This window comes from Dromiciops gliroides, chromosome 1 (assembly GCF_019393635.1).
Source record: "Dromiciops gliroides isolate mDroGli1 chromosome 1, mDroGli1.pri, whole genome shotgun sequence".
Taxonomy (NCBI): Eukaryota; Metazoa; Chordata; class Mammalia; order Microbiotheria; family Microbiotheriidae; genus Dromiciops; species Dromiciops gliroides.
In genome coordinates, this window is record NC_057861.1 from 641388396 (window position 1) to 641409155 (window position 20760).

The 20760-nt window shown below is 38.8% G+C and overlaps 1 protein-coding gene across 4 annotated transcripts in view; it reads left to right on the forward strand.

Annotated features, from left to right (window-relative positions):
- The window catches only part of RIC1 (RIC1 homolog, RAB6A GEF complex partner 1), a 159628-nt gene that overhangs the window by 132510 nt on the left and 6358 nt on the right, over window positions 1-20760 (forward strand). For all 4 annotated transcript variants that reach the window (XM_043997970.1, XM_043997896.1, XM_043998040.1 and 1 more), the window contains 8 exons: window positions 382-542; window positions 1690-1828; window positions 10372-10488; window positions 11369-12097; window positions 16745-16903; window positions 17017-17153; window positions 19033-19319; window positions 20531-20725. In XM_043997970.1, the coding sequence (XP_043853905.1) occupies window positions 382-542; window positions 1690-1828; window positions 10372-10488; window positions 11369-12097; window positions 16745-16903; window positions 17017-17153; window positions 19033-19319; window positions 20531-20725 (1924 nt within the window). The remainder of the gene's footprint in view (window positions 1-381; window positions 543-1689; window positions 1829-10371; window positions 10489-11368; window positions 12098-16744; window positions 16904-17016; window positions 17154-19032; window positions 19320-20530; window positions 20726-20760) is intronic.

Below are 20760 nucleotides of genomic sequence, written 5' to 3' on the forward strand. Positions count from 1 at the left end.
AATCCTTTTTGGTGGCGGTTTTTCTTTCCATTTACATTTGCGATGGGTAAAACTAATTAATAATATTCTCACACATTGTTGTAGTCATGAATATTATTTTCATGATTCTTCTAAATCTAACCATGCTTCTCTATATTCTTCCTATTTTTTATTCATACTATAAAATGTAGTATTTTATTATAATCATGTATTATAATTTGTTTAGCATAGCCTTCTGAAAAAATTAGTCAGTTAACTAATTGCCAATTATCTTTTAATTTCCTATTACATGAAAAAGATTTTTTTTTAAAATCAAAGAAAATTCACATCTGATATAGTCATTGTCTGTGACCAAAAGACTGAATTGCTTGCTTTTTATTTTCTTTTTTGTGCGGTCTGCAGCTAAGAGTTTACTTGCGAACATCCAACCTGGACAACGCTTTTGCTCATGTCACCAAAGTTCAGGCAGAAACATTACTGCTTAGTGTTTTCCGGGACATGGTAATATTATTTAGAGCTGACTGTTCTATATGTCTTTACAGTATTGAAAGAAAAACTGATGGGTGAGTATAGCGGAAAAGAAGTTGATTTAAGTTATTATTTTATCATGTGCCCTCAATTTAGCTTTTATTTTCTTGAAAAGTGATTTAATTTTATCTAAGCATTAAAAAATATTTCAATCAGTGGGATTAAAATTATATAATTGCCTCTTTTAAGCTATAAATAAAAATACATTAACTTATTTAACTAATCAACCAATCAACATGTTTGAGGTTCTTTGGGAGGTGAGATGATATCATGGAAAGAGGGCGAGATTTGGAGCCAGAGGACCTGAGTTTGAATCCTAGCCTTTCCCTGTATGACCTTCAGCAAATTCCTTAGTTGTTACCTCAGTGCCTATATCTGGGAAATGAGGGGGTTGGTTGTACTTGAGAATTTCTAAAATACAGGATTTCGTTTCAATTCACTAAGCATGGATTAAACACCTAAGTTCCTGACACTGGTCACATCTAAAATTCTAAATTATCTTTATACTTTTGTAAAACTTTTTAAATAAATGGCCATGTGTAGTGTTCAGTACAGGTGTTCTAATGAGTTTGATATTCAAGATGGTTGATAATATTTGTTTGGAGTTTCTAGAGTAATGAAGCTTTAGGTAACTACCAATTTATCTCATATAAAGCACAGTGCTGCTATTACAGACTCCCTCTGTTCATCTCATGAAAAGTTGATAGAGGGACTGAATAGCATTTAGAAGATGCTTCTTGACCAAAAATCCATAGAATTTTAATTTGTTAATGTTTCCTTAATAATATCTGGGAGCTATTCATGTTTAATTAAGGTTATAAATAAATTTAAAGGTTGGAGAAATAAGTGAGATTTTGCCCAGTGAAATCCATCTTCTTGCTAAGATTCAATCAGAAAGCCTGCCTTGTTATTCTTAATGTTAAATTTCCTTCCTTCTACCATCTATCCGCTATCTTCTGATTGCCACTTTTGCCATTATATCCTCCCTAAGTATGTTATGTGGGAGAGAGGATATAGAATATAGGTAGGGAACAGCTCCTTTTCTTCTGTACTTGGTAGATGGAATAGATCATGTATATGACCCATAGGAAGAGAGGGCCATAATCATGAAATTCTAGTAAATGCTGAAAAGGAAAAAAACCTTGAGAGTAATGTTCTTGAAATGTGTGTTTGTTTTTATAGTGTAAATACTACTGCCAGTATTCAGGTTCTCCAGGAGGTTTCCATGTCTCGCTACATCCCTCATCCTTTCCTGGTGGTATCTGTGACTCTGACATCAGTGAGAACAGAAACTGGGATCACTTTGAAAATGCCACATCAGGTACTATTCACATTTGGGCTTTTGTCAACTGGAGTGGTTTGAATAAGAGTTTTTAAAGGAATTATCAAGTTTGCCAAGTAGTTGAGAGGGCACAGTGAATGTAGAGAATTATAGGTTTTCACACTGAATTTCAATTGGGAAAAGTTGTTAACTTGAACAGGTAAAGCACATTTTTTTCCATCCTTACATTCTAGAATATTCTGATGCCATTCATCCTCTTCATTGTAAAAGTGAAACAAATTTAAAATAATAGCAAAAAATATCTTGCTTATGAGTATGAGTTTGTATTCAGACTAAACTTTTTAAAAACATTTCTTTCATGAAGGTTTTGAGTTACAAGCAGGGAGAAAAATCAAAAGAGTTTAAAATTCTCACTCCTTTAGTCTTAATTCCTTAGTTTCTACCTAATTCTAGCCAGAAAAACTAGATGCTACATACTGGAATTGTGATTAAAAATATTCTGGTAATACTACTTTATACTTGTATAGTACTTTTTGTACTATAAGTATGTTATGCAGGTATTACTGTCTCCACTTATCAGGTGAGAAAACTGAGGCATAGGTTACATACCCAAAAATCACACAGGATATTAATTGTAGAGCTGAGTCCACAAGTACATTATAGTACCTTTCCAAACAGATAGGATTCTGGAGGAACAAGAGTGAGAAAGGTGTTGTTTTCTCTTTTATTACTGTTATTGTTATTATCATCATCATTTTTTAAATAATGTGTTTACTGACTTTTAAAGTTGGTACAAGTTTCCTGAATACCACTCCTTAGCTTAGCATATAAGACCCTCAAAAATCTGTTTTCAACTTACTCTTCTATACTTACCTCTCTCTCTTCACTACTCTTAAGCACCCTTCCAGATAGATCATTCCCTAAATACATTCTTTGCTTTGCCTCCCTTTGTACTTTTGTAATGCTCTTCCCCATATCTTTAGCACTTGAAATCTTTTTTTTTTTTAAAGCACTTGAAATCTTAACCATCTTCTAAGGTGTAGGTAGAATGCCAAATTGTGCAAATGCCTTTAGAACATCTCATTGAAATTTTCCCCAGAAAAGCAGTTGGTGAAACAGGACTAGGACTGAACAAATAGATCTGGGAGTCATTTATCAAAAGAGGATAATTGACCTTGACATAGGACAGTACTCTGCACACCATACTTTTTCTTTTGTTCATTCAATTAATTAAGCTCACAGAGAAAGGGTGGAAAAAGATAAGAAAAGAGGACATTTGGATTATGGCCTGGAGAATGATCTAGCAAAGGAGACTGAGAAGGAGCAGTCAGATAATAGGGAAGAGAATGAAGAGAGAGCAGTGTCACAAAAACCCAGTGAGGAGAAGGTGGTCAGTTATATTAGATGGTGCAGAGTCAAGAATGATGAGGATTAAATAAAAGCCATCAGATTTAGTAATTAAGAGATCATCTAGCAATCTGAAAGCAGTAATGCGGTCAAAAGTTAGATCACAAGGATTGAGAAGCAGAAACAGCAATTGTAGTCAACTTTTTCTAGGAGTTTTAACTTAATTTTTTAAATTACCAAGCATTGATTTTTCTCTCCTTCCCCACTTCCTGTTGAAATATAAAATATGCATCATCAAGCAAAATACATTTCCATATTGACCATGACCAAAAATTATGTCTCATTCTGCATCTTTATTCTATCACTTCTCCCTGTCAGGAAGATGAATAGCATGTTTCATTCATCATCAGTTCTTTTGTTTTGGTCATGTCATTAGAGTTCTTAAGTCTTTCAAAGGTGTCTTTCTTTCCAGTGTTGTTATTAATTGCTCTGGTTCTGCTCACTTCATTCTACATAATTTCATACAAAGGGAAGATGTATTTTGTAGTCATTAGGGAAGTGGCCAGTGGATAGGGAAAGAATGAAGACTAGTAAGAGAAGGAGAATGATTGATTGGGAAAGATGCTGAAGATGAGAGAGATGGCATAAGTAGATGAGTTGGCACAAGTGAGAAAGGCCACCTCTTCATCAGAGACTGAAATAAAGGAGGAGAAGATGGCAAATTCAGGGAGTCTTAAGATGCACAAGAAGAACTTTATGACAAATAGCCTCTGTTTTTCATTAAAGTATAAATTAAGGGCTTCTGTCAAGGAGGACTGAGAAGTTAGTGTAAGAGTTTTGAGGAAAGAATAGGTTTGGAGTAGCTCGATGTAAGTCAGCCAATAAAGATTTATGTGCCAGTCACCATGCTAAGCTCTGGGAACACAGAGGAAGTCCAAAACAGTCCTAGCTTTAAAGGAGCTAGCAAACAGGCCAATGAAGGAGACAAGATGTCAACTGTGTATAAACAAGTTATATACAGGATCAATTGGAAATAACCAACAGAGGGAAGTCCCTGGAATTAAGGAAGCTTCTACAGAAGATGGGATTTTAGCTGGGGCTTGAAGGAAACCAGGAAATCCAAGAGGAGGAAGAGAATTTCATTGGAAAATGACCTGGAGTCAGAAAATGGAGTTTCTTGCTCAAAAATAGCAAGGAGACCAATGTCACTGGATTGAAGAGTATTTGGAGATGGGTGCTGCAAGTTATACGGTTTGGAGAAGGGGCATATTATTAAAAGCTTTGAACAGCAGAAAAAGGAATTTCTATTTAATCCTGAGGGTGATAGGAGCCAGTGGAGTGTTTTCTTCTGTCTTGGGGTATGACGGTAACATGGTGCTTTAGGAAGATCACTTTGACAGCTGAGTGGAGGAAGACTGAAGTGAGGAGAAGCTTGAGGCAAAAACCAGTCAGCAGGTTCTTGCAACAGTCCAGTAAATGATAAAGGCCTCTGCCAGTGTGGTAGCAGTGTCACAAGAGAGAAGGGGAAATGTAAGAGAAATGAGAAGGTAGAATCGACAGGCCTTGGCGACAGATTGGGTATGGAGGATGGAGGGGGAAGGGGGTGGGATTGGAGATGAGTGGGGTATGAGAGAGTGAGAAGTCACAGGTAACACCTAGGTTTTGATCCTGAGTGACTAGTAGTATGGTGGTACCCTCAAAAGAAATAGGGAAAAGAGAAAGAGGAGAGGGTTTGGGGGAAAAGAGAATGAGTTCAGTGTTAGACCAGTTGAGTTTAAGATGTCTAAGGGCTAGATGAGTGGATCTGAGAATCATTAGCATAGAGTTGAACAATGAAGTCATGGGAGCTGATGAGATCACCACTTGAAGAGGGAGAAGAGTAGAGGGCTTAGGACAAAGCCCTATGGATCACCCACAGTTAACAGGGGCATGAGTTGTATGAAGAGCCAACAAAGGAGACAGAAGTGGTCAGATAGATAGGAGCAGGAGAACCAGGAGATAAGAGAGTATAGAGGAGAAAAGGATGATTGACAAGGCAAAAGGCTGTGAAGAGCTCAAGAAGAAGGAGAAGTGAAGAAAGGACATCAAATCTGGCAATTAAGAGATCACAAGAGCAGGCTTGGTTGAATTATAGACTTATCAGGGAAGAGCAGCTGAGATTAGATGACATAAATTTATCGTGCACCCAGTCAACATACTTATGCAAATTTCTCCACTGCCAACAGTACCTGAGTAAGAGTAGAAAGGTGGGTCATTGCAATAACCCAGGGTTAGAGTTTAGGAGGGCATGGATTGTGATAAGACAAGGGGACTAGGGTTGTGAGAATAGAGGATAGTACATAGTTGCACTGGTTAACCTGAAAATCAATTGAGAAGAAAGGAAATTGAAGCCCTGGCAGGAGTAGTGTGATTTGGAGAGCACAGTAAGGATAAAGGATTAGGCGTGGACCCCAGAAAAAGGTGGAAGGATAAGAAATTATGGTCAGTAAAGGAATTTCAGAATTCTCGATAATGGATCTGGAATACTTATGTAAAATATTGGGCTTTTGTTGCATCTCACGTCTCTTGATTATCTCACTGTAATTTTTATCTACATATTAAAATAAGGGAAGTGACCAGTTAAAAGAGACTGCCTTGGTCTACAAATGACCCAGAATAATACCCTTTCTCTCTTCTCTTTGTCTGTGATGTTGAACTGGTGGTTAGATATCTGACGATTATATCTAAGCTATTCATAGAATTATGGTAAACCAGCTCAAAATAAATTTAAATTCTAGATTTTTTTTAAGTCTGCTAACATTTATCAGAGTCAGAGCAGTTTTATTCTCATTTGTGTTGCTGGTCTCATGCTGGTACTAAGTATGTCATCTGTACAAATGTGTTTAAACCTCTAAATGTCTCAGACTTAGAGTGTTGGGCCTGGAGTCAGGAAGGCTTAATTAAGTTCAAATCCAGCTTCAAGATACTTCCTAACTATATGACCCTGGGCAGGTCACTTAACTACTGTCTCCATTTCTTCAACTCTAAAATGGAGTTAATAATAGCACCTACCACACAGGGTTGTTGTAAAGATCAAATGGTATAATATTTATAAAAGCACTTAGCACAGTTCCTGACACATAGGAGGCATTATATAAATGTTTATTCCTTTCCCTTCCCTAAAACTTCAATTTTGTATTAAACATTTCCGGGAATGCAATCCCTGGCTAACCCTGTGATTGCTTAAAAAATGCTTTTTTGATCTTGCTGAAATGCATCCATATCCCACTGTAGTTTCTGCCTGTCTTGATGCTGGCTTTAGAAGCAGTTCAGCCATAGTAAAGCATAGTAAAAAAAATGGAGGGCTTCTAGATTGAGTAGGTAATTCTTTTCAAATGGACTTTTATGTTGCTTTTCTTTTATTAAGACTATAGAATCCTTTAAATGTATTCTCTTCATTTCTTCAGAGATCAGTGTTGAAAATTATTACTGTAATATCCAATAGGTAAATTGGTCTTTTATGGAGTGCTTCAAGAACTTACTTAGCCACGAACCACAATAGGAACCGTACTCGGTTTTAGAGTAGATTTCATCAGAAAATGAGTTGTTTCAAATAAGTTAATTTTCCATATCACTGACACTTATTTTTTAAGCACTAGAACTTCCTAAAATGCAGTGTACATTTCCCTACCTTAATATACACATTAGTTAAATGAACTAGAGAAAATTTTATTATCAGATTTTTAGATGCATGAAGTAGGGAGAAAAGCTATTGTGATAGCTGATAGGCTGAAATATTGTTCCAAAACTAACGACAGTTTAATAGGAATAAATATAAAAGTGCATGTTGAGGCTCATATAACTCCTGTTGTTATAATTGTTAAAAAATAGTTTGTTCTTATAGTGAATCAAAATCTGACCTCAGGTACCAGCTGTGTGACCCCAGACAAGTCACTTCACCTGTTTACCTCCATTTCTTCATCTGTAAAATGAGGATAATAATCACACCTACCTTCATGGCTTGTTGGGAGGATCAAATGAGAGAATATTTGTAAAGTACTTAGCACCGAGCCTGGCACACAGTTGGTGCTGGATCAGTGCTTGTTCCATTTCCTTCACCTTTCCTTTGCTGTCCCTCCGATACATGAGGCTTTATATATACGTGATAACACGTATCAGATTCTCCTGTAGTATTTTCATGGTCAGTTTAAACATTCCCTTATCTCTACATATCATTTCACACTGTCCCTCCTAAACACAGTTTCTAGAACTGAACACAGTACTTTAGATGGGGCTTGGCCAACTCCTGGTACGGTTCAGACTTCTCCAACTTGGTCCTATGTTTTTTATTAATGGAGACTATATTTGCATGAGCTTTGTAAACAGCCTCTTTTCAAGCTTATAGGATATAGTAGTATAATATAGCTGCTATTTAAAAAACCCAACATGACACTATCATTATATTAATAGAATTAATAGTGTCAGGGTCACACTAATTTTTACTCTGTTATGTGCTGGTCAAATACCTGGGATATTGCATTCAGTTCTGAGAGGCATATTTTAAGAGGGGCACTAATAACTAGGATAGTGAAGGAGTAGTTTGGAAATCATCTCTTAAAAGAAATGATGAAAAGTAATTCAGATGTTTAACTTATAGAAGAGAAACTTGATAGCTATCTTCAGATATATTAAAGGAAGTTATAGAAGACAGACCAACACCAATATGTGAAGGTTACAAGGAGATAGATTTCAATCTAAGACAAGAAGTATAGGTGCTTTTTAAACAGAATTAAATATGTAGAGCAGCTAAAATCAAGGACTGTCATGAATATGTAACTTTTTATTAATGATTCATATTCATTGTCATTACCATCTTGAGATTTTATATGTTCATTTATTTTATTAATTTTTTGATTACCATTATTGTATTATATTATCCTATATTACTACTACAGTGATGCTTTCAGGAGCTTTTGAGGTGTGTGCTGCTATTTGCCCCTACCTTAAGAGCCCTCTGATTGCTCAGCTCTTGTAGTTCATATATTTGAATTCTTTGGATTTTCTCTTTTCCTTTACTGATAGCTGCCACTTATTATTTTTGTTAGTTTGCCTGATTCTAATGTCTCTCTCCTTTGTTTGATTTTTCTAATCTATTATGAGCAGTCAGATGACTAGAACAGAGCCTGGTACACAGTTGGTGCTAGATCAGTGCTTTTTCCATTTCCCTCCACTTTCCTTTGCTGTCCCTCTTGGTTCATCAACCTATTCATCTCCCTTGACCTACAGTTTTATTTCACATCAGCTACCCACCGGAACGGTCATATCATAGATCCCACTGAAATATTAATACTTTCATTGTACTATATCATAACAAAATGAGAAACATTTCACCAGTTTTGGACAAGGATTCATATTGTTTTTAGTCAACATTGCCCTCAACTACAAGTCTCACAACAGTATACTGCTGACCAGAGAAGGATAATCATAAAAAATAACTTAATTCATAAAACTAGATTAGACAGAAAAAGAAATGAAAGTAAGGACTTAGAATAATCTGAAGAGGGAAAAATTGGAATTGAAATTTTTGACTTATTGCAAACTCTAGATATTATCCCTAATAACAAGATGGATAACAAAAACAGTGCTGATGTCCCCAGATTTTGATGTTCTCATTATTTTATTTTATTTTTTATTAATAAAAGTATTTTATTATTTTCCAGTTACATATAAGGATAGTTTTCAACATTTTTTTCATAGGATTTTTAGTTCCAAATTTTTCTCCCATTCTCCCTTCCCTCCTCCCCAAGACAGAAAGCAATCTGATATGTTATATATATATGCCATCACATTAAACATATTTCTGCATTAGTCATATTATGAAAGAAGAACCAGAGCACAAGGGAAAAACCTCAAAAAAGAAGGGGAAAAAAACATCCCAAAAGTAGAAACAGTATGGTTCAATCTGCATTCATAATCCACAGTTCTTTTTTCTGGATGTTGAGAACATTTTCTATCTATGAAGTTCTTTGAAATTGTTTTGGATTGTTGCACTGCTAAAAAGAGTCAAGTCTATCAATTTGTTCATCATACAAAGTTGCTGTCCCCAGTGATTTTGAAAATTAGGCTGGCATACTTACACTGCATTCTGAAAAGCCTTTTTGAGTTTGACAGACTGAATCCAACTGACAGACCAATCATACCAAGAGAAAGTAATTCAAAAGCTGGTAACTACTTTAACCATCATGAATGAAACTCATTCTCCCACAGTACTTGAGAGAAAATGTAAAAATATTTCTGAACCATATCCCTACTACTTCAAATCATGTCCATAAAGCCTATCTCATCTTCCCTGATAAATCTCTTCTTCCTTTAAGCATATCTATTTCTATTAATAATATCCCCATACTTCCAACATCAAAACTTTGAAGCCATCTCTGATTCCATCCTCACCCTATAGATCTAATCAGTTGCATATGCAGGAGAAGCTATCTAACAGACAACTAGAAACATAGGACCTCAGCTCTGGGGTGAATTTGTGGGGCAGAGATGGAAATTCAGCAATATGTGCAGAGGTGATCATTGAACCATGAGAAAATATCACTATGGGATAAAAGTATTAAAGAGAGAAGAAAAGAACCAAGAACAGAACTTCAGTGAATACCTACTTTAAGCAGAATGAGTCATGTATAAACAGGAAAGTGAAACACAGGTTCATAGGTAAGAAGGGATACCAAGGGGGAGCAATTTCATGGAAACCAGTGAAGGAACATGGTAGCAAAGGAAAGAGTTGGTCATTATATCAGAGGGTACAGAGAAACAAATATGGTAATAATGAAGAAAGTCACAACACATTCGGGTATGACCTGGATTGTCTTGTTAACTTCTTGTATCACGTGCATTAGTTTTATCTCCCTTCTAAATAGTAAAGTTCCTCAAGGGCAGATTCCTAGTAGGGGGCTGAATACCCAAGTAAACATTTGTTCATTGACCAATGGCTGCAAATATGAAAATCTGCACCTTTGGTTATGAAATGTATGCATAATGCTCTAGAATGGATGGTGAACTTGAGAAAACTTCTAAAACTTAATGATGGGGGCAGCTAGGTGGCACACTGGATAAAGCACTGGCCCTGGCTTCAGGAGGACCTGAGTTCAAATCCAGCCTCAGACACTTGACAAGTCACTTAATCCTCATTGCCCCACCCCCAAAAAAACCCAAAAACTTAATGACAAAGCAGATCAATTTCTCTTCCTCAGGCCTGCGATGCAGAAAGCATCATGCTAAATTTGGCAGGACAGCTCATCATGATGCAGAGGGATCGATCCGGCCCTCAAATCCGGGAAAAGGACAACAGCCCTAACCAAAGGAAACTTGTGAGTAAAGTAGAGAACCCTTGTTAAGAGTTGAAGGAGATATGTAAAAGAATGAAGGAACTGAACTGCGGTATAGTAAAAACCAAAATCCCTGCTGTATTTGGGTCAGAATACTTTGGTTCAGATTCTGATTCACCCACTCATTAGCTGTATGATCTTGAGCAAGTTATTTAACTTGTATGGACTTCAGTTCTCTCCTTTCTAAAGTGAGGAGTTGGTTGAGATGATCTCCATGATCACCTCTGGCCCCAATATCTGTGACTCTAAGATTCCTTGAATTCTACTTTCTTACCACCATTTCCCCTAAAGAGTCTAAGAAAATGAACAAAGCTATTCTCAGTCTTTCAGTTGAGAGTGACCATTTTTGAGTGGTGAAAAAGATGATGAGTTTTTGTAATTCTTTAATCCACATCCTGAGCTTCCAAAACATTGATGGTTCAGGCTATTTCTTGCTTAAAATTAGCCATTTTCAAGGGGAAAAGGATAAGTGGCAAAAGGGAGAAAACTGATGGTCGACAGATACAGCATATGTCAGCTGAGAATCCTTTTAAGTATCTTTAAAAGTTGTTTTCCAAATATCCTTCCTACATGGTAAGTATTTTCACATAATGGAATTAATTTACCAGTTTATCAGAACATTTGATACAGAAGCAAGAAACCTTTTTTGAGACTTGACCTGTGAGAGGATGCTAGCCCTCTGATTGTACTATATTCTTTAGTGAATCCACCTTACATTTCATAGCAAGTTGCCATGCTACACTTTGAACAAGAAAACCCTAGTTGTTTATTAGTGGCAAGAGGTGAAAGATGCAGTTCTCTCAATTTACTTTTTAAAAAATATTTTAATAAAAGCTGATATTTTACATCTTTCATTCTCCAGCTGCCATTCTGTCCTCCTGTTGTGCTAGCCCAGTCTGTTGAAAACGTCTGGACGACGTGTCGAGCCAATAAACAAAAACGCCATCTCCTGGAAGCACTCTGGCTGAGTTGTGGTGGGGCAGGAATGAAAGTATGGCTTCCTCTTTTTCCTCGAGATCATCGAAAACCACATTCCTTCCTGTCCCGAAGAATCATGCTGCCTTTCCACATCAACATTTACCCCCTGGCTGTCCTGTTTGAAGATGCACTGGTCCTTGGTGCTGTCAATGACACTTTGCTCTATGACTGTTTGTATACCCGTGGCAATGCTAAGGAACAGTTGGAGGTACTTTTTCCTTTCTGTGTTGTGGAAAGGACCTCCCAGATCTACCTCCATCACATTCTGCGCCAGCTTTTGGTCAGGAACCTTGGTGAACAAGCCTTGCTTTTGGCCCAGTCTTGTGCCGCATTACCTTACTTCCCTCACGTGCTGGAATTGATGCTCCATGAAGTGTTGGAAGAAGAAGCTACCTCACGGGAGCCTATTCCCGACCCTTTGCTTCCCACTGTAGCAAAGTTCATCACAGAGTTCCCCCTCTTCCTGCAGACAGTTGTTCACTGTGCCAGGAAGACTGAGTATGCCCTGTGGAATTATCTTTTTGCAGCTGTTGGGAACCCTAAGGATTTGTTTGAGGAATGTTTGATGGCACAGGATTTGGACACAGCTGCATCATACCTAATTATCTTACAGGTAACAGCAGTTTCTGAAGTCATTGCAAGAATCAACAGGCACAAAGTTTTGGTCATTCTTTGTGTTAAATATAGCTAGTATAGTCTGTGACATTTACAATGGTGCCTTTCCTGAAAAGGACCCCACTGTCATTTAAAGATATGAACAGTGTTTTTGAGTATTGTAAAATAACCCATTGAGTTTTATATAGAAACAATGTGGTAAATGAATGAGCACAGAAAATGCCATTTTGCAAAACAGCAGTGGATATAGCTGAGCTCCCCCAATTGTGAGATTCATCGTCATTTCAAACTAAAATTGTCTATTAGAAGAGAGGTTAGAATAGATGACCTTTAAAGTCCTTTACAATTCCAAGATTCCCTAATTCTAAGATAGTTTTGTCTTCTGAACTGATGAGAGGCACATGTGTGTGTGTGTGTGTGAGAGAGAGAGAGAGAGAGAGAGAGAGAGAGGCAGGCAATTGGGGTTAAGTGACTTGCCCAGGGTCACACAGCTAGTAAGTGTTAAGTGTCTGAAGCCAGATTTGAACTCAGGTACTCCTGACTCCAGGGCCAGTGCTCTATCCACTATGCCACCTAGCTGCCCCTATACTTGGCTACTTCTAATAAACAAGGCCCTGTGGTAGACCTGAGAGATGAACCATGGAAGAGCAAACCTGCGATTTTAGCTAAATATAATAACAGTGAAAACATTCCTAGTAAATGCTTCCATTGGTTGACAAGTTTCATCTCTAGCAGCACAATATGAGTGCCCCCAGCCATTCTTCTTAATCATGACCCCAGTTCTGAAAACCAGCAAAATAAAGCCAAGGTCCTATTCCATTATCACTAGCTGGACTCCAGTCTCTCAGTAATTCAGGTGATTTTAATTTAAAAGAAAAATGAACTTCTAATTTTTCCAAAGTAAAACCTTGGGGTCTGTGCGACACTAAGTTGTTTGTCCTTCATTCTCGAAGAGGACCATGACATCAGGAGGTGATGCCATGATTTCAATGAATGAGTTCAATGAATTGGATTTAAGTGAAGGAGGGTTGTGCAAAGTCACTAGCCTCACTCTCTTCCTTCAGCCATCTGGCTCCAGTGGCAAGATATACATCAGAACAACTGGAAATGGCCCTGGATGTCTAGACAATCAGGGTTAAGTGACTTGCCCAGAATCACACAGCTAGTAAGTGTCAAATGTCTGAGGTGAGATTTGAATTCAGGTCCTCCTGAGTCCAGGTCCAGTGCTCTATCCACTGTATCACCAAGTTAAGAAGAATATCAACGAGGGAGAGGAAATGCTGGGGAAAGTGGTAGCTCACCTCTCTGAATACCATCCCAATATCTGACTATAACCTTTTTTTTGGTTTTGTTTTGTTTTTTTAGTAAGGCAATTGGAGTTAAGTGACTTGCCCAGGGCCACACAGTTAGTAAGTGTTAAGTGTCTGAGGCCGGATTTGAACTCAGGTACTCCTGACTCCAGGACCAGTGCTCTATCCACTGCACCACCTAGCTGCCCCTGACCATAAGCTTTCTAACTGCAGCAACTCACCTCTCAGTTTCCCACACTCTCTTAGACTAAGCTGCCAAAGAAGTTCTGATCTGTACTTGGAGAACTCTAAGCTCCTCACTGGGAGCTCCCTATACATACCCACACTAGAGGGGGTACAGGCCCAGTTCAAAAAATTAATAATAGCTGTTTTGCATATTGCTTAACAGGTAACAAAGATCTTTCCACATAGTGAGGGTAGATAAGGTATTATGATCCTTATTTTAGAGATGAAAGACTGAAGTGTTTTGAAAAGACAAGTCAACTTCCCCTAGTCAAAGGCCCAGGTCTTCCAGCTACAAGGCCCATGATCTTTCCACTTCATCATCACATCCTATATAATGACCCTTATTAGCATGATCTTCCCCATGATTTCCATTCTTTAGTTTAGTTTTGTTTTTTGTGGGGCAATGAGGGTTAAGTGACTTGCCCAGGGTCACACAGATAGTAAGTGTCAAGTGTCTGAGGCTGGATTTGAACTCAGGTCTTCCTGAATCCAGGGTCAGTGCTTTATTCACTGTGCCACCTAGCTGCTCCCCTCCCCATGATCTCATTCCCCTCCCCCCCCAACCCCCCACCTAAAAATTGAAGGGGCTTTTTTTATATTACTGAACAGGTTTAATTCTGTTTGGCAAAAGATTCCACTTACAATTTCTGTCTTGAAACCTATTCTCCAGATACCATCTACTGTGGAAAAAAGAAATGTTCTCTTGAAGATATGGTTAGCAATGAAATTTCATGTCATTGACTATCCTACAGGATGCAAAGTGCCTGAACCAGCATCCCAAAGAGAATGCTAACCTTTTTTTCCTTTTTTTTTTTTTTAAGTGAGGCAATTAGGGTTAAGTGACTTGCCCAGGGTCACACAGCTGATAAGTGTTAAGTGTCTGAGGCCAGATTTGAACTCAGGTCCTCCTGACTCCAGGGTCGGTGCTCTATCCACTGCGCCATCTAGCTGCCCCGAGAATGCTAACCTTTCTAACTGCTGGTGTAGCCAGAGAAGGGTAGCCTGAAAACAGAAAAGAGAATTAGGTCATTTTAATAAAAATTAGATAAAAATAAAAGCCTGGTATAATGAAAAGAACACTGACTGGGAATCAGAGGAACTCAGCTCAGATCTGACTCCATTATTTTCTTGGTCACTTCACTGCTCTAGGCTTCAGCATCACCATGTATGAAATGAAGGGGTTGGTGTGGAATAGCAGTTCTCAGACTTTTTGGTACCAGGACTCTTTCACACATGAAAATTTAGGAACCCCCCCCAAAAAAAAACAACCGGTTTATGTGAAGTTATATCTATCAATATTTGATGTATTTGAAATTAAAAGCCTTAGTATATCCTGTAAACATTCTTGACTTTACTCTTTAGTTTCAGGGACCCTTGGGATCTCTCCTCCAGACCACACTTTGAGATCTCTGTGATCCCTCCTAGCTACTGATCCTAAGTTAACCACCTTATGATGAATTTGTAATTTATTCCAAGTTCTTCAGCCGTCTATCAGAACCTGGGTGGTCAGCTCTTTCTTTAGCAGAGCATTTGTTAAGCAATTTCTATGTGCCAGGCATTGTGCTAAATGCTGGGGATACAGTGAAGGACAAAACAGTTTCTGCTCTCAAAGAACTCACATTCTGGAGGGGTAAAACAACATGTAAAGTACTGTGTGTGTGTGTGTGTGTGTGTGTGTGTATAAGATATCTAATGTAAAGGGGAGGTAATCTCAGAAGGAAACAGCTGGGGGGACCAAAGAAAGGCCTTCAGCAGAAGGTGGGATTTGAGCTGAGTCTTGAAGGGAGCTAGCGGAACTAAGACATGGAGGTGAGAAGGGATCTCATTCCAGCCTAGGAGATGGCCTGGCATGGACACATGGGGACAGATGAAGCATCATGTGCAAGGAGTAGAGCAAGGTCTTTGTAAAACGCATCAAAGGGAGTAAAGTGGAAAAAGACAGGAAAGCTAAGAAGAGTCCAGGTTAGTAAAGATTTTAAGTGCCAGGGGACTTTGTATTTGAACCTGGAGGTAAGAGGGAGTCAATACAACTTGAGTAAGTAGATAACAGTCAGACCTGTGCTTTAGAAAAATTACTTTGGCACCTGAGTGGAGGGGGGATTGGAGTGAATTAGCAAGGCGATTGCAGTAGGCCAACTGAGAGGTGAGTAGCATGGTGGTTGTGTGAGTGGAGAACAGATGTATGCTAGAAAAGTAAAGGTAGAAACAAGATTTGGCAACAGATTGGATAGGTGAGACGATATGGAAGTCTAAAATGATTGAAATTAAATGTCCTCCTGGAACGCTACAGGAAAGATGTAGCAAAGGCAGACAGTAAGCTTATTAGGTATATGCACAATAATTGGGATATAGGCATGTAAACAAATAAATGGATTCACTCTACTTCTAGGTATCAGTTATTTCATGGACACCATAGAAAGCTACCAAAAGATTATGTCATGCTGATAAAGTAATTCCCTTGCCTTCCCATGGAATTAAGTAGTTTTTACTATTAGTACACTTGAATTTTAAGTCCACTAATAAATCAGCCCTCTATTACTGCTTATTCTAGGGAGCCATGAAAAAAATAGACTGGTCATATTACGTGCTCATGCTCATCCAGTGGTCCTTGCACGTGATTTTTCATCTGTCCCCATGTGTCCATGCCAGGTCATCTCCTAGGGCCGGAATGAGATCCCTTCTCACCTCCATGTCCTAGTTCCACTAGCTCCCTTATATATGGCAATCCATCCATCCTTGACTTCCTGAGACCCTTGTACTCCCGTATATCTTCTATATTGGATCTACCTTGCACTCTGGAAGTTTTTCTCTGGATCTTTTAATATTCTCTTGGAACCAATTCAGTATTCAGGCTCTTCTTTATCCTTAGCTCATCCTCTTTATTACATGACCATTCTACCTCCTTTTCTGATCTTAGATTCTCTGATGATCATTTCTGGTGTGTGTTACCATCTATAATTTGCTGTAACCTACTTAGACCTACAGTGGGTTTCCATTGCCCTTTTTGTCATCTACCATTATGACTGGGAATAGAGAACTAATTTTCAAAGGGCAGTGATATATGAGTGATTTTTTTTTCTTTTCTTTTGGGCCATTATTGTTGCTTCTAGAATATGGAAGTCCCAGCAGTGAGCAGGCAGCATGCCACTCTTCTCTTCAACACTGCTTTGGAGCAAGGCAAGTGGGATCTCTGTCGACACATGATTCGATTTCTTAAAGCCATTGGCTCTGGAGAATCTGAGACGCCTCCACCAACACCTACTACTCAGGTTCGGAATAAAGACGATGCCATTTCAGGTCACCTCTCAACACTTGTCTTTTGTTCACTGGCATTGCACCTTACGAGCTCCATTTTCTTTGTCCTGTGGGCATTTCCATTTAGGAACCCAGTTCAAGTGGTGGATTTGAGTTCTTCAGGAACCGAAGCATTAGTTTGTCACAGTCAGCTGAGACCTTGCCCGCTAGCAAACTGAACTTGCAGAAAACTCTCAGTATGCCTTCTGGTCCTTCTGGGAAAAGGTAAGATGAAGAGGAGGAAAGTTAAGAGAAATAAAGAATCAGAAAGGAAAAGGACACCAAACATTTATTAAGTGCCTGTTTCGTGTCAGGCTCTATGTTAAGTGCTTTACATGTATTATTTGATCCTCACAAGAAACATGTAAGGAAGGTACTATTATGATCCCCATTTAATAGTCAAGAAAACTGAGGCAGACAGAAGTTAAGTGACTTGCCCAAGGTCCCACATCTAGTAGGTATCTGAGACAGGATTTAAAATCAGATCTTACTGATTCCAGACTCAGCACCCTAGCCACTGTGACACCTCAGAATCCTGCAGTATTTGTATTACCCAGTATTCCTATGCAATTACTCTCATATATGATAGGTAGGTAGGTAGTTTTGAGGATTTGAATAAACAAGTATTATCTGAGGAATTGTTTTGATTCATTTTAATTTCCCTCTTAAAGGCCCACCCCAAAATAATTCAGTTAGGATTCCTTTTTCTTTCCCCATTTTCCTCCTCACCTTATATATTTGCCCCTTAGCACTCATGAGTGGTCCTGTTTGCTGAAGGACGAGAACAACAGGTGAGGAAACTGAGAGAAGAAAGAAAAAGGAATGCTGGTGATGGCGATTATTTTTCTTTGTAGGGGAGAGTTTGGACAGAGATAAAATGGATATTTAAATGGAGAGATAACCTCCACACATTTTCTTGGCTAGTTTGCCCCCTGCCCCCCAACAGAGTTTCTTTACACCTTTTGCCTTGGCTGCCTTCAGCTGGACCAATCAGGAAGAGGAGGAAACCATCACCTCCAGCTTTCTGCCTCAGAGTAGAGAAGCAGAGAGCCAACAGGGTTCTGGGAGCTCTCCTCACTCTGTGAAGTCCACTTGCTGCTTCCTGAGGTGTAGGATCTCTTGGTCATCTTCTTTTTCTCTAATCTTGTCAAAACATTTTCAACTCCTCCTACTCCTAGCTACTTTGTTAGTATTTATTGTAGCACCTCACTAAATACCTTTACACATAGAAGACGCTCGGGATTTTGGATGGTTTTGGTTTTGTTTTTTTCTAAATGGTAAGAAATGGTATAGTGAAAAGAGAGCTGAACTCCGGTCAAAAGACCTGAGTTTGAATTCCAGGTTTGCCGTTAAACTATGGGAACCTAAGACAGGCCAGATTGATTTGGGCCTAGGTGACTTCTAAGGCTCCTTTCATCTATCAAGTAGCTCTGTATGTAGTGCTTGACAATTAGTAAGAACTTAAAAAAAAAAATAATGAAAACATGTAAGTCAAATACTAGTTTTAACTTCAAAAGCCAAATAGCATCAGTGGCCAAAGTGTCATTCAGCTTCAATATTTTATATTTATAAAGTATGTGAGAAACTATGTAGCAAAATTGATACCTTGTGTATCAATGTGTGTGGTACATGCTAGTAGCCCCAGCTGCCAGGAAGACATGGGTTAACAGACTTCTCAGGCTCAGAAGTTCTTGAGCCAGTGAGATCCCCAAGGTAGGGAGCTGCCAGGCTGCCAGAGGAGAAGAGAACTCAGGCCCAGTTGGGAAGTAAAAGTTAAAACTTCCATGGGCAGTCGGTGGGCTAAGACGAGGGAGCAACATATTTGCAACCTGAGTGAGATGGAAAGAGAGCCTCCTGAAAGAAAGACAGACAAGAGAAATTCATTACCTGTTTGACTACTTCTAATGTTGGGCCAGGGAGGAAATCATTGGCTTTTTAAATCTTGTCTTTAAGCTTCATTGACCTTTGTATCTTCATCTTTAGACTTCAGCTATCTTAATGCTCTTTCCACTGCTTGTTTCCCTGGATGTGCTGATAGCTTTCTATCTCTGGTACAGACGTTCTGTAGAATTGTGCCATGCCTTTTTTGTCTACCCATTCTCAGGTGGAGCAAAGACAGTGACTCTGCTGAAAATATGTACATTGACATGATGCTCTGGAGACATGCCCGGCGCCTCTTGGAAGAAGTTCGGCTAAAAGATCTCGGCTGCTTTGCTGCCCAGTTAGGCTTTGAACTGATTGGCTGGCTGTGTAAGGAGCGCACCAGAGCTGCTCGAGTGGAAGATTTTGTGATTGCTCTGAAGAGACTCCACAAGGATTTCCTGTGGCCATTCCCAGTCATCCCCATTTCTTCCATCAGTTCACCATTCAAGAATGGAAAATACCGAACAGGTGACAGCCTTGTGGCTTCTTGTACTACTACAAACAAGTCCATGACCAGACTCTTCTAAGAGCAGTAATACTTTTAGGCCTCCTGTACATGCATCATCTAAGGCAACGATGACTTCCCCAGGATATGTTCTGATTTACAAGCTATGACTGACCACCAGCTTCCTGCATAGCCCCCTCCTCCACAGTTTGCTCTGTACCATATCACTTAAGAGTAGAGAAATGGCTGAATGTACTCTCACCAGACAATTCAGCACCTCTGACATGCAGTGTCCTGTGCTGGATGTTAGGAGTTGCCCTTGAGGAGCGAGGTCTGTAGTCTAGCTAGAAGGTTAAGACATACATGGCTGTATGTGATAATTTGGAAAACTTCATGAGAGGACTAAAATATACATTAGAGAGTAGCAGTATCATAATTTTGAAACTAGTTCAGATTTCTTGCTAAGAATTATTCTGTGGGAATAATGGTTGGCCAGCTAGCTTTGTAATTTAATAAGTTTGTGTTGACTGGTGAAACAAAGGGCTAAAGGTTGTTTTTTTAAAACATTTTAGCTATTTTTCATAAAGTCTCTACTCCTAATTCCCCTTTATGAGAATGTAATTGATACCCCTGCCAAATATCATTAAGGGAAAGCTTTTAATAATCTCAAAAACCATTGTCATTTATTCCAGAAGCTCCAGTATATAACCAGAAAAAAAAGTTGTTCCTTTCTAAAAATAACTATAACCAGTTCTTTCTTAATGGTTAGTGGACCATTCTGCAGACCTTCCTGCCCTCCTCTAGGGGCTCCACATGACCCCACTCTCTCTGTTGCTCTGCCAGGGAACTTGCATGATATGAATTTACATCAAGTGAGAAGTGTGCATACTCTTTTGCTTATTCTAATTGATGACATTATATGGTCTGATATTTTGGCCACAGTCTGTTAATATTCCCTGGTGTTTGCCTTAATATGATTAACTGTTTTGGTTGTGAGGCACTGAGTTGTTATTGGGGGGAGGTGGGGTATCTGGGGATTAGCATACACTTTTTATACAGACCTTACACATATTTTGCTATGGGCTTTCAGTATTCTGAGGGTTTTCAATTCAACAAAACTTTTGTGTGTGAGGCATGGGGTGCTAGGACGAAATTGAAATAATAGAGATATTGTGTAACACAATCTAAGCATTTGTTCTGTGTGAATCCTACTTTTTTGTTTGTTTCTACCCAGGTGGGGGAGAACAGTTATTAAAGTCTCAGTCAGCTGACCCTTTTTTAAACCTTGAAACGGATCCTGGAGTGCCTAGTGCTCCAAGAAGTCAGAGTTGGCTTGGCAGCATTAGTTCTACTCACCAGGAGATAGATACAGCCTCATCCCATGGACCACAAACACAAGATGCCTTCCTGTCACCTTTATTAAATAAAGGTACATACCATTTTACATCAAACCTACCTTTCTCT